We start from the raw sequence: 16,866 nt of genomic DNA, 5'->3' as shown, positions 1-16,866 counted from the left end.
TCTCTTTACAACAGCAGTATAGCCTACCTGGCTGTCATGAACATTAACCACGGGAAAAGTGTCCTCCATTCGCTATTTGCATAGATTACATTTTTTTCCCCCCTGTCCCTGTTTCGAGACAGTTGTGGGATAATGATCCATTCTAAATCAAAACAAATTTCACACATATATTATTTACAAAAGGAAACACAGATGATACACAGCCTGTGCTGTGAGGTGTTCTTTACTTGCTTTTTATAAACTCCTAGCCCATAAAAGGAACCCCACGTGACTAAACCGGTCGGAGGTTATCTGGAACACCTCTGTGAAGTATATACAGCATTCTTAGTGCAGCAGAGTGGCCTCCCCAAAGAAAAATAAGCCCTGATTTCCTGGACCTCCTCCCACCACAGTAGGCTAGGTTACAACCTGTAATTTTTGGGCTCTCCTCCCTGCCCATCAGACCAAGCTTGGGACCTTGCTACAGGACCTGGAACTCTGTCTGTGTGACTGACCTGTGACAGGTTCTACATAAAAAAGCATTGGGTATATTCTGTTGATTATGGCATGTTGAATCTGAACAAGACCGTGGACAATATACTTCATCATAAATCAAATAAAGGCAATACTCAATAGTAGGTGTCATCTTCCATCACTTTTCACCCTCTGAACAATCAGGTGAAACCTGAGACCATATGTTTTTTGTTTACCTAGGGGAAGGGGGGGGGCTGTGTCCCTGGGCCTGGCTTTATGTGTCCCTTGCTGTGATGTTGTTGCCCCATCAGAATCAGAAAGGCCCTTTATTCAGAACTGGTCTGACAGAGAGGTGGGTTGTGTCTGGGCTTGTCCTGGGCACACAGCCAAACCACCTCAAAGCCACTTGGCCATATTTTAGTCACTCTTTATTTGAAAATATCAAAGGAAGCACTCTGGTTTATTTGTACAGGTGACGTGTGTTAAAATTCACTGACCAACTGCTAAGCATCAGCTCTCACTTTGCCAGTTTCTCCGCTGAAGAGAAGAATGAATGATCAGGCAGAAGAACATGAGAAGCAGACCTTGGTTCAAATATGAAACTGAAATCATTTCAAATACATTGTCCGTGTTTGATTTTGCTTGGCTGACTTACTGATTCAATAGAATAGTCCCAAAAGGTCAAATCTTGCCCATCTGGCATTCCAAGCAGGCTAAAGCAAAAGCTCAAAGTATTTGAAATTATTTAAATTAGTATTTGAACCCAGGTCTGATGAGAAGAGATGTTGAGGTGCTCTGGGCTGGCTGAGCTTCCTTGTAATTGATGGTCAGGTCTAAAAGCTGGATGACTTGTGCTGTTAGAGACCACCAACAGAGAGACATCACATTGTCATAGCAAGTGGTAAATGTATAACTCATGTCTTCATTTGTTTTTATCATTTTTAATGCTATTATTCAAACTAACCTTTCTTCCACTTTCTCTCTCTCTCTCCCTCTCTCTCCCTCTCTCCCCCTCCCTCTCTCTTTCTCTCTCTTTCACTCTCTCTCACGTAGCATAGTACAGATGGGTTCTGGAAGTCTGTGGCCCATCATGTCCCCAGGGAGCCCAGTGAGATGAGGATCCTCAACCCTTACTTCATCCAGGAGGCTGCCTTCAGGTTCATTGGCCTGCCACACAACAAGGGACAGATGGGGAGAGGGGTGAGAGACTGGGAAACTAACTGATCGAAACATAATGCCATCAACCGCAATAATCAGGCCCTGGTTTTATACAGCTAACAACTAGTCATTTACATAAATAGCTTGCAGAATATGTGTTACCAGGATACTCAAGGTAGTTAAATTACATTCTAAGAAATTAAATAGAAAGAAAAAAAAACTCAGCTGTTTCACACATAAGCATGCGTTAATTGCTGGGCTGGGCTGCACTGGTTTCTCTCCTTGTCTGTGTGTCTGCTCCTATCAGGACAGGTCAGCCCTGACACACAGCAGACCAGGTCAGCTCTAACATACTACCCTAACACACTGTAGACACACAGCTGACCCTCCAGGTGCCCGATACTAGTAGCTTTTAGTAACATCCTCGTAATGTCCACACCTAGTAGACATTCTTATCAATCAGTAGCTTTGCCATAGCGTCTAAAGCAGATGCGCTTCCCTGTTGCAACATCCACACCTCTATAGGCATGGCTCCGAGCCATGGAGGGAGCAAGGACTGTAGGCCTCGATTCGTCAAAGGCATGGACTACAAGGCGCCAAACCGTTCCACTGGGATGCTGGCTCATGTTGACTCCAATGCCGACAACAGTTGTGTCTAATTTGGCTGGATGTCCTTTGGGTGGTGGACCATTCTTGATACACACGGGAAACTGTTGAGCGTGAAAAACTCAGCAGCTTTGCAGTTCTTGACACACTCAAACTGGTGTGCCTGGTACCTACTACAATACCCCGTTCAAAGGCACTTAAATATTTTGTCTTGCCCATTCACCCTCTGAATGGCACACATGCACAATGATGTCTCAATTTTCTCAAGGCTTACACATCCTTCTTTAACCTGTTTCCTCCCCTTCATCTACACTGAAATGGATTTAACATGTGACATCAATAAGTTTTCACCTAGATTCAACTGGTCAGTCTGCAATGGAAAGAGCAGGTGGTCCTAATCTTTTGTACACTCGGTGTATATTTTTGTCTATATGATGGTGTGTATAGACATTGTGTACAGTATGTGAATAGAAAAGGTGTGTACAGCAGTAGTAATATAGGATGCGCCCTGACAAGAATACAGTATATATACATATGAACTGGTTAAATCAGTATGTAAATGTAACAATTGCTTAACACTATGGGCTACTATGGGTTTAAGCTTAAACTGTATATTGGACCAGTTAGGTCCGCTACTGGAGCAGTAGGGAGAAATGAAAACCACACGACTGAGTAATTTAGGGAAAGGATGCCGTCTTGTGTTTTGTAAATAAAAAATGTATCACCTTGAGTAAATATTGATATTTGTGCAATGAGCTCAATATGTATTAAACACATCAATAGTACAATAAACTTAGACATCGGCCATATATCCTGCCTATAGTTTACGAGGGTCCACCCAACTCTATCTTAATCTGAGGATCTCTCAGATTTCAATGTTCAAAATTCAATAGCAATACAATAACATGAATGCACAGAAAAACACAAACCAATTCACAAATACTGACTTAAACGACCATGAGATGGAATCAAATGTGAGTGACTGTGCCTATCAATAAACACTGTAAGATGTTTAAGTGTAGCATGTGCTTATAACAATCCCACTGCAATTTATGATGCAATGATGTCTTGCAAGAAAAATCCTACCACACCGTAGTATGGCAGTGCAAAATCAGTGATCTCCAAGGAAAATACATATTTGCATGCAAATCTTCTTATGTCCGGTCTATTCAAAAAGTGGTCAGATGAAGCAGATGCCAAACTACAGGACTGTTTTGCTATCAGAGACTGGAACATGTTTCGGGATTCTTCCGATGACATTGAGGAATACACCACATCAGTCTCTGGCTTTATCAATAAGTACATCGAGGACGTCGTCCCCACAGTGACTGTACGTACATACCCCAACTAGAAGCCATGGATTACAGGCAACATTCGCACTGAGCTAAAGGGTAGAGCTGCCGCTTTCAAGGTGCGGGACTCTAACCCGGAAGCTTACAAGAAATCCCACTATGCCCTACGACGAACCATCAAACAGGCAATGCATCAATACAGGGCTAAGATTGAATCATATTACACCGGCTCCAATGCTCGTCGGATGTGGCAGGGCTTACAAACTATTACAGACTACAAAGGGAAGCACAGCCGCGAGCTGCCCAGTAACACGAGCCTACCAGACGAGCTAAATCACTTCTATGCTCGCTTCGAGGCAAGCAACACTGAGGCATGCATGAGAGCATCAGCTGTTCCGGACGACTGTGTGATCACGCTCGCCGTAGCCGACGTGAGTGAGACTATTAAACAGGTTAACATACACAAGGCTGTGGGGCCAGACCGATTACCAGGACATGTGGTCCGGGCATGTGCGGACCAACTGGCAGGTATCTTCACTGACATTTTCAACATGTCCCTGATTGAGTCTGTAATACCAACATGTTTCAAGCAGACCACCATAGTCCCTGTGCCCAAGAACACAAAGGCAACCTGCCTAAATTACTTCAGATCCGTAGCACTCACGTCCGTAGCCATGAAGTGCTTTGAAAGGCTGGTAATGTGTCACGCCCTGACCATAGAAAGCTTTTCATTCTCTATGTTGGTTAGGTCGGGGTGTGACTAGGGTGGGTCATCTCGGTGATTTTTATTTCTATGTTGGCCTGGTATGGTGGAATTCTACGCACGCTGCGCCTTGTCCAATCATTATGACAAACGTGACATAATGGCTCACATCAACACCATTATCCCAGAAACCCTAGACCCACTCCAATTTGCATACCTCTCAAACAGATCCACAGATGATGCAATCTCTATGCACGCCACACTGCCCTTTCCCACCTGGACAAAAGGAACACCTATGTGAGAATGCTATTCATTGTCTACAGCTCAGCATTCAATACCATAGTACCCTCAAAGCTCATCACTAAGCTAAGCAACCTGGGACTAAACCTATCCCTCAACATAACCAAGACTAAGGAGATGATTGTGGACTACAGGAAAAGGAGCACCGAGCATGCCCCCATTCTCATCGGACGGGGCTGTAGTGGAGCAGGTTGAGAGCTTCAAGTTCCTTGGTGTCCACATCAACAACAAACTAGAATGATTCAAACACACCAAGTCAGTCGTGAAGAGGGCATGACAAAGCCTATTCCCCCTCGGGAATCTAAAATGATTTGGCATGGGTCCTGAGTTCCTCAAAAGGTTCTACAGCTGCACCATCGAGAGCATCCTGACCGGTTGCATCATTGCCTGGTACGGCAATATCTCGGCCTCCAACCGCAAGGCATAGTCACTTTAACTATACATTCATGTACATACTACCTCAATTGGCCCGACCAAACAGTGCTCCTGCACATTGGCTAACCGGGCTATCTGCATTGTGTCCCACCACCTGCTAACCCCTCTTTTTACTGTACTGCTATTCTCTCTTCATCATATATGCATAGTCACTTTAACCATACCTACATGTACATACTACCTCAATAAGCCTGACTAACCGGTGTCTGTCTATAGCCTTGCTACTGTTATTTTCAAATGTCTTTTTATTGTTTTATTTCTTTACTTACTTACTTACACACACATACATTTTCTTCGCACTATTGGTTAGAGCCTGTAAGTAAGCATTGCACTGACAAATAAACTTTGATTTGATTTGATATCCTGTGTTCTGGCAGCTCGCCATCCTTGGTGGAACTGATTAAATACTCAAAAAAACTGACCTGTTTTACAAACAGGATCACACCACATATATATACCATGAGTACCTTTCAAAAACCATTATTTCAGTGCTTAGCTTCATTCTCTTACAGGAAAAAGAAAATAAACTTAGTCAAAATTCTTTACAACTACAGCACCAGGCTCATGTGGACTGAACAATAGACTAGCCCGGGCAAATTAAAAGTACTAGTGCTTACACCTACACGTAATTTCTTATAAAGTAATCTATGACATAAGTGTACGAAAATTGATTAAGATACTAGTTCACATACTAGTTCACATCACACTAGATACTAGTTCACATCACATTTTATGACAGTATGAAAACTAAAATAGTTCACCATGTATGATTACATGATCACTAGTGTTTTCAATTTTATTTCAATTGATCGATGGCTGAGCTATCCTAAATGTTAACGGCTTGTGCGTATGCTTGGTTCAGTATGAACGCGCACAACATGCTAGCAATAGCTTAGCTAGCCTAATCGCTAGCAGCTCGTTTTCCTTCTGAAAACTCACCAAATCCTGGCATCAATCTTTCCCTCAATCCCTTCACAGCACGTTTGTATAGATAAGTGAGTGTTAATGTGTTTTATTTTACCTTTATTTAACTAGGCAAGTCAGTTAAGAACACATTATTTTTTTCCAATGACGGCCTAGGAACAGTGGGTTAACTGCCTTGTTCAGGCGCAGAACGACAGATTTTTACCATGTCAGCTCTGGGATTTGATCTTGCAACCGTTCAGTTACTCGTCCAATGCTCTAACCACTGGGCTACCTACCGCCCCGATCCAGTTTGCTCTTTTTAGTTCAGTTTTATACAACTTCTCAAAGATTTGAAACTTTGTTTTTCTTCCATGGAATGGCGGTAGCTCTTCATGTTCTAGCTCTTTTTTCAGCATGTTGGTGCCGAATGGTGTATAACGTGAGGTTAGGAGAGGGACAAAGAGAATATTGAGTTTTGATTGGCTCAAAATAAACTGCTCGTCATGCAGCTTCTGACAGCTGATTTGTAATAGCTGTCAATTTAAACATAGCAATATAGTATGATATGATTGGTTCCTGGAATTTCACTCGTAACAATAAGTATTCAACATTAGTTGACTTGCGTTACTTAAACATTATTAAAGTGACCAGTGTTCAATGACTATGTACAGTTGAAGTCAGAAGTTTATATACACCTTGATAAGGAATAACTTCTCAGTTGTTCACAATTCATGACATTTAATCCTAGTAAAAATTCCCTGTCTTAGGTCAGTTAGGGTCACCACTTTATTTTAAGAATGTGAAATGTCAGAATAATAGTGGAGATAATTATTTATTTCAGCTTTTATTTCTTTCATCACATTCCCAGTGGGTCAGAAGTTTACATACACTCAATTATTATTTGGTAATATTGCCTTTAAATGGTTTAACTTGGGTCAAACGTTTTGAGTAGCCTTCCACATGCTTACCACAATAAGTAGGGTGAATTTTGGCCCATTCCTCCTGACAGAGCTGGTGTAACTGAGTCAGGTTTGTTGGCCTCCTTGCTCGCACACGCTTTTCCAGTTCTGCCCACAAATGTTCTATTGGATTGAGGTAAGGGCTTTGTGATGGCCACTCCAATACCTTGACTTTGTTGTCCTTAAGCCATTTTGCCACAACTTTGGAAGTATGCTTGGGTTCATTGTCCATTTGGAAGATCCATTTGCGACCATGCTTCAACTTCCTGACTGATGTCTTGAGATGTTGCTTCAATATATCCACATCATTTTCCTGCCTCATGATGCCATTTATTTTGTGAAGTGCACCAGTTTCTCGTGCAGCAAAGCACCCCCACAACATGATGCTGCCACCCCCGTGCTTCACGGTTGGGATAGTGTTCTTCAGCTTGCAAGCCTCCCCTTATTCCTCCAAATATAACGATGGTCATTATGACCAAACAGTTCTATTTTTGTTTCATCAGACCAGAGGACATTTTTCCAAAAAGTATGATCTTTGTTCCCATGTGCAGTTGCAAACCGTAGTCTGGCTTTTTTATGGCGGTTTTGGAGCAGTGGCTTCTTACTTGCTGAGCGGCCATTCAGGTTATGTCGATATAGGACTTGTTTCACTGTGGATATAGAAACTTTTGTACCTGTTTCCTCCAGCATCTTCACAAGGCCCTTTGCTGTTGTTCTGGGATTGTTTTGCACTTTTTGCACCAAAGTACGTTCATCTCTAGGAGACAGAACGCGTCTCCTTCCTGAGCGGTATGACGGCTGCGTGGTCCCATGGTGTTTATACTTGCCTACTATTGTTTGTTAAGATTGTTTGTGCAGAGGAACGTGGTACCTTCAGGTGTTTGGCGTTTGGTCTTGTGGAGGTCTACAATTTTTTTTCTGAGATTTTGGCATATTTCTTTTGATGTTTCCCATGATGTCGAGTTTTAAGGTAGGCCTTGAAATACATCCACAGGTTCACATCCAATTGACTCAAATTATGTCAATTAGCCTATCAGAAGCTTCTAAAGCCATGACATCATTTTTTGGCATGTTCAAGATATGTTTAAAGGCACAGTCAACTTAGTGTATGTGAACTTCTGACCCACTGGAATTGTGATACAGTGAATTATAAGTGAAATAATCTGGCTGTAAATAATTGTTGGAAACATATCTTGTGTTATGCACAAAGTACAGTAGATGTCCTAACCAACTTGATTAACAAGAAATCTGTGGAGTGGTAGACAAACAAGTTTGAATGACTCCAACCTAAGTGTAGGTAAACTTCCGACTTCAACTGTACATAGGGCATCAGTCTCTAAAGTGCAGGGTAGTGTACCGGGTGGTAGCCGGCTAGTAACAATGACAAAGTTCAGGGCAGGTTACTGGGCGGAGGCCAGTTAGTGGTGACTATTTAACACTCTGATGACCTGGAGATAGAAGTTGATTTTCAGTCTCTTGGTCCCAGCTTTGATGCACCTGAATTGTCTGCCTTCTAGATGGTAGTGGGGTGAACAGTTAGTGTCTCGGCTGGCTGAGGTCTTTGATGATCTTATTGGTCTTCCTGTGACACCAGGTGCTGCAGATGACCTTAAGGGCAGACAGTGCCCCGTTGATGCATTGGGCTGACCGCACCACCCTCTGGAGAGCCCAACGGTTTCAGAAGGTGCAGTTGCCGTATCAGGCATTGATACAGCCCAACAGGATCCTCTCAATGGTACATCTTTAGAAGTTTGTGAGGGTCTTAGAGGCCAAGCCAAATTCCTTTAGTCTCCTGAGCTTGAAGAGGTGCTATTGCACCTTATTCACCACACTTTCTGTATGGATGGACCATTTCAGGTTGTCACTGATGTGCACGCCGAGGAACTTGAAGCTTTTCACCCTCTCCTCTGCGGATGTGGACGTGCTCTCTCTGCTGTCTCCTGAAGTCCGCCAGTGCCCTCCCCTTCTCCCTGTATCCTGTCTCGTTGTTGTTGGTATCAAGGAATACAGCTGTCATCTGCAAACTTGATGCTTGAGTTGGAGACATGCTTGGCCACACAGTCATGGGTAAACAATAGAGTACAGGAGGGGGTCTGAGCATGCACCTTACACCTCTGATTTTCTTTTTCCCTGAGAGTTCTTTCTTACTGTTCAAGGAATGTTACGGAGAACCCACCTGGCTGTATGGATGGGGACAGCATATCCGGAGAGAGCCATGATTCCGTGAAACAGATGATGTTACTGTCCCTGATGTCTCTCTGGAAGGAGATCCTCGTCCTGAGCTTGTCTACTTTATTGTCCATGGACTAAACCTTAGTGAGTAATATACTTGGAGGCAGTGGATGGTTTCCAAATTAAAGCCCACTCCGTATTCCTCTTCTGCTTTGAGGGCGTCTTGGAGCAGCCCCTGTGAAGAGTGGAAATGTTTTGGGAGGTACAAACAAAGGAGCCAGTTCAGGAAAGTCAAATTTATGGTTGAAATTATGGTGAGTGACCGAGAAATCTAATATCCAAAATTTATTTTTGGCTGTAGGTAAAATAATGCAAGAAATGTTCTGAGCAAATAATTTAAGAAATAACACAAAAAAAATGAAATACTGCAAAGTTGGCTAGGAGCTAGGAACTGGACATCCATGTCTGTCAGCGCCATCTTTTCAAATCTTGACTCAGCTGTGACTAAAGTCTTTCAAATAGTTCCATTACTTCTGTTTGGTACCCTTTTTACATTTCTTCTTTGTTACCCCATGTGCTATTAACCTCCAGTAGTTCCAGTAGTCAACTTTACTCACTGTCTTGTTTCAGGGAACATTTGTCTTCTCTTCTGTGTTTTCCAGAATATTCCGACACTGGGGACTGTTGCCATAACAATGGCCCTCCATAACTGTGATGAGGTAGCCGTGGCTGGATTTGGTTATGACATGAGTACCCCCCACGCTCCCCTACACTACTATGAGAAGATCAGGATGGTGGCCATCAAACAGGTACAAGTGACCTGACACTGACAACAGCCATTTGCCCTGTCTACGTATTCTCTGTCGACCCCTTAAAGGGTCACAGTGGGGCCTTGACACACACACACAAACACACACACACGCTTACATACATCATGGAAACATGAAAATAAATATGTAAACTGTTTTGTATACAATGCATTCATCTGACCATGAGGTCACACTGACCTACTGTATAGCAGAAGGCTTGTTAAGATTTCTAGCAGTCCTGTTGAAATAATGGAAGCTGAAAGAGGGGCATGTGTAATGTATGTTGTCAGTCTGATAGTTAACTATGGATGATGGTTGTATCATCCTTACCCAGCAACTAACCTCTGAAATACATGTTCACACACACGCACACATTCCACACAGCATCAAAGTGAGAAGAACTGATGGCTTAGTTTGGTGCCAAGGTCAAAATAGCTTCGTTAAGAAAAGCTTTTATAAATATCTTGTAAAGCAAGAGGGAAATTTACAGACAAAATGTACCTGAATATTTGAACCATAATTGGCACGGTAAATGTAAACTATTTCCAATTAAACCTGAGTTCTTTCTAGAGACTTTACTGTGTAGTGAACAGGGGTCTGGTGTATGTTTGGCTATATCTAGAAAGCCTCAGATCTGCTTTCCATGCACTCACTCACCCTGCATAACAAATTGCACCCTATTCCCTATAGTGCCTACTGTATATAGTGTACTACTTTTGACCAGGGTCCATTGGGAATTGGCTGCCATTTAGGACGCAGACGCAAACTTGTGTGAGCTGAGGTGTTAGTCTCCTAAGTTAGGTTGTGAAAGCCAGAGTTAGGTTTGCCTCGTCGCAAACCAGGCTTCCCTAGTACGGGAAGCCTGGGGAAGTTTCATGGCAGAAATCAGCTAAAGATGAGTGTGAATCCAGTGTAAATCACTGACGCCTCACAACACGTCAAACCAATCAAATGCCTTGCTTGGCGGAGCTCGAAAGGTGCCCACCAGTTTAGTGCTGTAGGAGCAAATGTACAAGTGGACAAAATGTTTTTAACAAACAAGCATTGGTGACAAAACATTCTAGAACATTTGCAGCACGCTGGATTTCACAGCATTTCACTGTTATTCAAGATGAGCTAAAGCTGCAGCAAGAGGGGATAAATGGTCTCAAATGCTGGCCATATAAATGTCATTTGTACATTTCTGGAGTGAAATTTGACTGTGCAGGCTAGCATGAGGGACAAGATGTAGCTAGCTACAATGAGTTTTGTTTTGAGAAAAGTCAGCTAACCTTGTAAGGTATAACTAGCTAGCTACCGTTAGCTACTAGCTAGTTTAATTTCTCTCACGATTATAACAACATTTGAATAAAAACAGCATATTATTGATCTAAAGGTTTAGCTGTGACCGAGTATCTAGCTTATACAGGGTGACCTGGGACACCAGGTGGACGCACTTCATTATAAAGTAGAACAGAAAACCAGCGGGCTCCGGACCTCGTAGGGTAAGAGTTCAATTACCCCTGGTCTATCTGCTATGGAAACAACTACTTTTACCTTTTTGCAAGCAACATTGCTGAAATGAATTAAATGAACCTCATAATATGTTACCTGTAATGCTCATCTCCTGTAGCCTAATTGTTGTCATCTTCTTTTCATACTGCACCTAAATTACAAGGTTTGAATTTCACTAGACAATTTCATATGTCAGCACTTCAAAGGAATGTACAAAATCTGTTATATGGTTTGCCTCATATACATTGTCTACTGGTATCATTTTAAATTGAGAACATATAGCTCAACAAGTAAACAATGTGTGAGTTTAGCTGTTCTCTGAGTGCTACAGGCCTGTGGCTGCATTGGCCATGCATGCCATATGATAAACTGCTAAATGGGATTCAGATATACTGAGACAGATTGACAATCAAATAAAACAGATTGGAGCTCTTATAACTAGACAAAAAGGAAATGTTAATTTGTGAATACAACACAGAAATAGACACATTAGAGACAGAACCCCTTCCCCTCTGTATTGCAGGATTGTGATATGTTATTAACCAACATTGACACTAGTTCATTTTGAATAATAGTAAAAAAATATATTTACAAGTTTAAAGGTGGCAAAACAAACAATATATAGTGAAGAGAATTGTACCATCTAAACCACTGTGAAATATCCTTTCAATATCCAGAACGCCGCAGCCCGTCTGGTGTTCAACCTTCCCAAGTTCTCTCACGTCACCCCGCTCCTCCGCTCTCTCCACTGGCTTCCAGTTGAAGCTCGCATCCGCTACAAGACCATGGTGCTTGCCTACGGAGCTGTGAGGGGAACGGCACCTCAGTACCTCCAGGCTCTGATCAGGCCCTACACCCAAACAAGGGCACTGCGTTCATCCACCTCTGGCCTGCTCGCCTCCCTACCACTGAGGAAGTACAGTTCCCGCTCAGCCCAGTCAAAACTGTTCGCTGCTCTGGCCCCCCAATGGTGGAAAAAACTCCCCCACGACGCCAGGACAGCGGAGTCAATCACCACCTTCCGGAGACACCTGAAACCCCACCTCTTTAAGGAATACCTAGGATAGGATAAAGTAATCCTTCTCACCCCCTCCCCCCCTTAAAAGATTTAGATGCACTATTGTAAAGTGGCTGTTCCACTGGATGTCATAAGGTGAATGCACCAATTTGTAAGTCGCTCTGGATAAGAGCGTCTGCTAAATGACTTAAATGTAAATGTAATATCCAAAAATATTGTATTTTCAGCTGTTTGAAGCTGGTGTACAAAACCGAAAGTAAATGACTCAAATGTAAAACCTATGAAAGGGAAGCATAGAAACTGTGCACATAGAATACAACCTCTTCTACAACTCATATTTCTATGTGAAGTTGGTCGGGTCGCCCTTAAAAGTTACATATTGCAGCTTTAAACACTTCTCTTCAAAGAATCAATACTTCATCACTACAAAATGTACAAATAAATTAACTCATATTTAAAGATTAGACATCTAGGTATCAACAACAATAAATAATTGAGTAGTAACAAGTAGGCTTTTATTACTAAAGAATCATTTCAGGTGAGAGAAAAAAAATCAATACCAACGGTGGCAAACCTTGCTCCACTGGTCCCTGATCTACTGAGTGAGCAGACTTCTGTTTCAGCCCAGCAATAGCACACTTGATTATCACCTCATTAGGGTTGATAAGTTGAATCCGGTGTGTTATTGCTAGCCCAGCAATGCAGACCTCCAGCAGGGTTGACCTGCTCCAGTTGTAATACGTTGATACATTGTGAGTAATCTAATGTATACAATGTGTATAACGTGCTAATATAGGTACTGTGGGCCTACACATGTAACTCATGGCATATAGGTAGCCTATCTACAGTATGTTAGCAAATGTTGTACACGAAAAAATAATGCTGGTATACACAGTTGCTTTATGAGAAGGTGTTAAAGTTCATAGTTAGCCATTGTTCTGTAAACGCAAGATGAAAAGTACCAACGGCCTGGTTTTGGCCCCAAGGGAGAGCAGGTCCGCTGGAGCCATGGCCCAGTGAGACACGGGTGCCGGCCTGCGTAGATGGAAACAGAAAAGTCTGAGCCTTTTGGGTAAAACACTGGGGTAAATCCTGTATGGATATCGGTCTCTTGGGACATTCATTGGTACCCCTCTCTTCATCTGCGAACACAGGTTTTCATTGATGTACATACCTGAAGACAGAAAACAAAGAAACAGGCTTCATTATACTCAAATTAGACAGCACTGAATATTATGTTCCTATTATCTCTCTGTCTTTGCCTCTAGGGACTGGAACATGAGAATCTTTTCGTAATGTCCTCCCTGAAAGTTACCTAGCCTATCCAGTAGCCGACACTCTCCCTTTACTGACAGCTGGAGTTGGAATTCCATCGTCTTCCTAATCAAATAAAATGTTATTGGTCATGTACATATATTTTGCCGATGTTATCGTGGGTGTAGCAAAATGCTTATGGCCTCCTGGGACAGCTCCTTTTCTGCCATTCCGAATAAAACCCAACTTTGAGAAATGATCAGCAGACCAAGCTTACCTCAATTACGAGATGGCTAAAGGTTGCAGACCATGTTTTTCTCCATTGGGAGGACAAAGGTTGTAGACCATTGCTGAATCTTTCAACCATACCACATGGTTAAACTCTTAGACTATCGATACCGACAGAATAAGAACAAGTCTTTGATATTAATTACTAGTCTGCAGCTAGGAATTCGGTATCATTGAACGCGAAGAACAACAATTGCCAAAACATCCATTCTATACAATCCCCTCTAACCACAACCGTGAGAGAGAGGGAGAGAGACGGACAATTCTACAAAATAAATTAACTTTTCACCAGCGATCAAGATGACACACTGAGCATAAATATATATATTGATTGCAATTGTTCCCGAATGAGTGAGTGTTCATGTGCAAAGGATTAGCATTTCAATTGTTATAATTATAACTTTGTAGTGACTTCTTAGTCGACCCCCACTTCCCCCTTTGTCTAACAAAGCCGCCTTGCCGATTTAGCCCACTAGGGTACATTCTCCTATCATTACATTTACCTTGTTTGTTTGTTTATGCATTTCTGTGAATTACTTAGTTAGTAATAAATAGATTTTTTAAGACAATTGATGTATGGATGACTCATAGTGAAGACTGGGTTCGTGCAGATAACCAACCATTTACGACATTTGGAATGAGACTAACGTGAGGTAAAGTAAATAATTCATTAATTTGAAGACTAATTGATCAGATAAAATATCTGAAAAGTTATTTTAGGAAATGATAACTTTGTAATCTGAATATTTGTCTTTGGTGCCCCGACTTCCTAGTTAATTAGTTATGTTATTAATCAGTTGATCGCGTAGTAACTATTACAGAGAATCTTTGATAAAAACTATCAGTCTTCAGTTAATGATAGGAAAGACACGACAATATGAAGTGGGTAAAACAGTATGTAAACATTATTATAGTGACCAGTGCTCAATGATTACATTATTCACATAAGGCAGCAGTCTCTTAAGGTGCAGGGTTAAGTACCGGGTGGTAGCCGGCTAGTAAAAATGACCAACGTTCAGGGCAGGCTACTGGGCGCAGGCCAGCTAGTGGTCTCTAGCTGATTCGGGCCACAGCCTGTAGATGTTCTGGAGGGCAGGCAGTGTGCCCCCAGTGATGCGTTGGGCTGACCGCACCACCCTTTGGAGAGCCCTGCTGTTGTGGATGGTGCAGTTGCCGTACCAGGTGTTGATACAGTCCGACAGGATGCATTCAGTGGTGCATCTGTAGAAGGGGTCAAGCCAAATTTCTTCAGGCTCCTGAGATTAAAGAGTGAGGTTGAACAGGGATGGACCATTTCAGGTTGTCAGTGATGTACACGGCAAGGAACTTGAAGCTTTTAACTTTAACTGATGTGGATGGGAGTGTGCTCCCTCTGCTGCCTCCTGAATTCCACGGTCAGCTCCTTCATTTTGTTGACGTTGAGAGAGAGATTGTTTTCCTGGTACCACTCCACTAGGGCCCTCACCTCCTCTCTGTAGACGGTGTCGTCGTTGCTGGTAATCAGGACTACCATTGATGTGTCGTCTGCAAACGTGATGATTGAGTTGGAAGCGTGCATTGCCACGCAGTCATGGATGAACAGGGAGTACAGGACAGGGCTGATCACGCACCTTTGTGGGGTCCCCATGTTGAGGATCAACGTAGTGGAGATGTTGTTGCCTACCTTCCCCACCTGGGGTCGGCCCGTCAGGAAGTCCAGGACCCAGTGGCACAGGGGTGGGGTCGAGACCCAGGGTCCTGAGCTTCGTGATCAGCTTGGAGGGCACTATGGTGTTGAAGGCTGAGCTGTAAGTCAATTAACACCAATCTTACATATATATTTCTCTTTTCCAGATGTGATAGGGCAGTGCCATGGCGATTGCGTCATCTGTGGATCTGTTGGTGTGGTATGCAAATTGTTGTGGGTCTAGTGTGTCCGGTAAGGTGGAGGTGATATGATCTTTAACTACCCTCTCAGAGCATTTCATAATGACAGATGTGAGTACTACTGGGCGATAGTAATTCACTTCAGTTACCTTCAATTTCTTGGGTACAGGAACAATGGTGGACATCTTGAAGCAATTGGGGACAACAGACTGATAGGGAGAGCTTCAATATGTCGTTATACACTCTGCACATGCTCTGAGGACACGGCTATGGATGCCGTCTGGGCTGGCAGCCTTGCGAGGGTTAACACACTTAAATGTCTTACTCATGTCAGCCACGTAGAACGAGAGCTCACATTCTTCATGAACGGTGTTGGCCCGTTCCGGGGACACTTTGTTGTCCTTGAAGCGGGTGAAGAAGATGTTTAGCTTGTCCTGGAGCAAGGAGTCGGTGTCAGCGACGTGGCTGGTTTTCCATTTATAATCCGTGATTGTCTGGACTCCCTGCCATATACATCTTGTGTCTGAGCCATTGAATTGTGACTGTCCTTACGGAGGGCATTGAATTGTGACTTGCCTTACGGAGGGCATAGCTGGACTGTTTGTACTCGTCCATGTTCCATGTTCCCAGTCACCTTGCCGTGGTTAATTGCAGTGGTTTACACTTTTAGTTTTGTCCGAATGCTGCCAATAATTTATTTTATTTTATTTGGATTCGTCACAGTGGGAACAACATCCTCTATGCACTTCCTCTATGAATACCGGCTGCCTGTGAGTTTTTTTTATACATTTTAAGATTCTTCTATTGTTTTTTAAAACAATCCATGATTGTGCACCCCAGTACTTGTCAGACATGCTTTTAAGTTATGAAACCAGTAGGTCCCTCAGGTCCTCTGTCACTGGCCTTTTAACTATCCCAAAGCCTAGGTCCAAGAGGCATGGAGGCAGCCTTTAGTTATTATGCTTCTGGAATAGCCTGCTAGAGAACCTGAGGGAGACCGAAACTCTGGACATATGTGGACTGTGGACACATCTTTTTAGCTTTTATTTTCCTTAGGGTGCTTTTTAGTTGTTCGGTTTGTGTCATTGTGTTACGCCTGCTCCCGCTCCTCCTCTCTGGTGCCAGGCTTCCTATAATTACGCGCACCTGTCAC

General features: G+C 42.8%; 1 protein-coding gene across 3 annotated transcripts in view; it reads left to right on the top strand.

The window, feature by feature from the left end:
- Positions 1 to 16,866, top strand: part of LOC118371481 (CMP-N-acetylneuraminate-beta-1,4-galactoside alpha-2,3-sialyltransferase-like) — a 101,739-nt gene that overhangs the window by 76,358 nt on the left and 8,515 nt on the right. For 2 of the 3 annotated variants that reach the window (XM_035756938.2, XM_035756937.2), the window contains exons 9-10: positions 1,507 to 1,653; positions 9,647 to 9,793. In XM_035756938.2, the coding sequence (XP_035612831.1) occupies positions 1,507 to 1,653; positions 9,647 to 9,793 (294 nt within the window). Of the gene's footprint in view, positions 1 to 1,506; positions 1,654 to 8,968; positions 9,108 to 9,646; positions 9,794 to 16,866 lie in introns of those variants that run through there. The other variant, XM_052480280.1, reaches the window with a different exon arrangement.

The sequence above is a fragment of the Oncorhynchus keta genome, chromosome 26 (assembly GCF_023373465.1).
Source record: "Oncorhynchus keta strain PuntledgeMale-10-30-2019 chromosome 26, Oket_V2, whole genome shotgun sequence".
NCBI classification, from domain to species: domain Eukaryota; kingdom Metazoa; phylum Chordata; class Actinopteri; order Salmoniformes; family Salmonidae; genus Oncorhynchus; species Oncorhynchus keta.
This window is presented reverse-complemented; position numbering and strand designations above follow the sequence as displayed.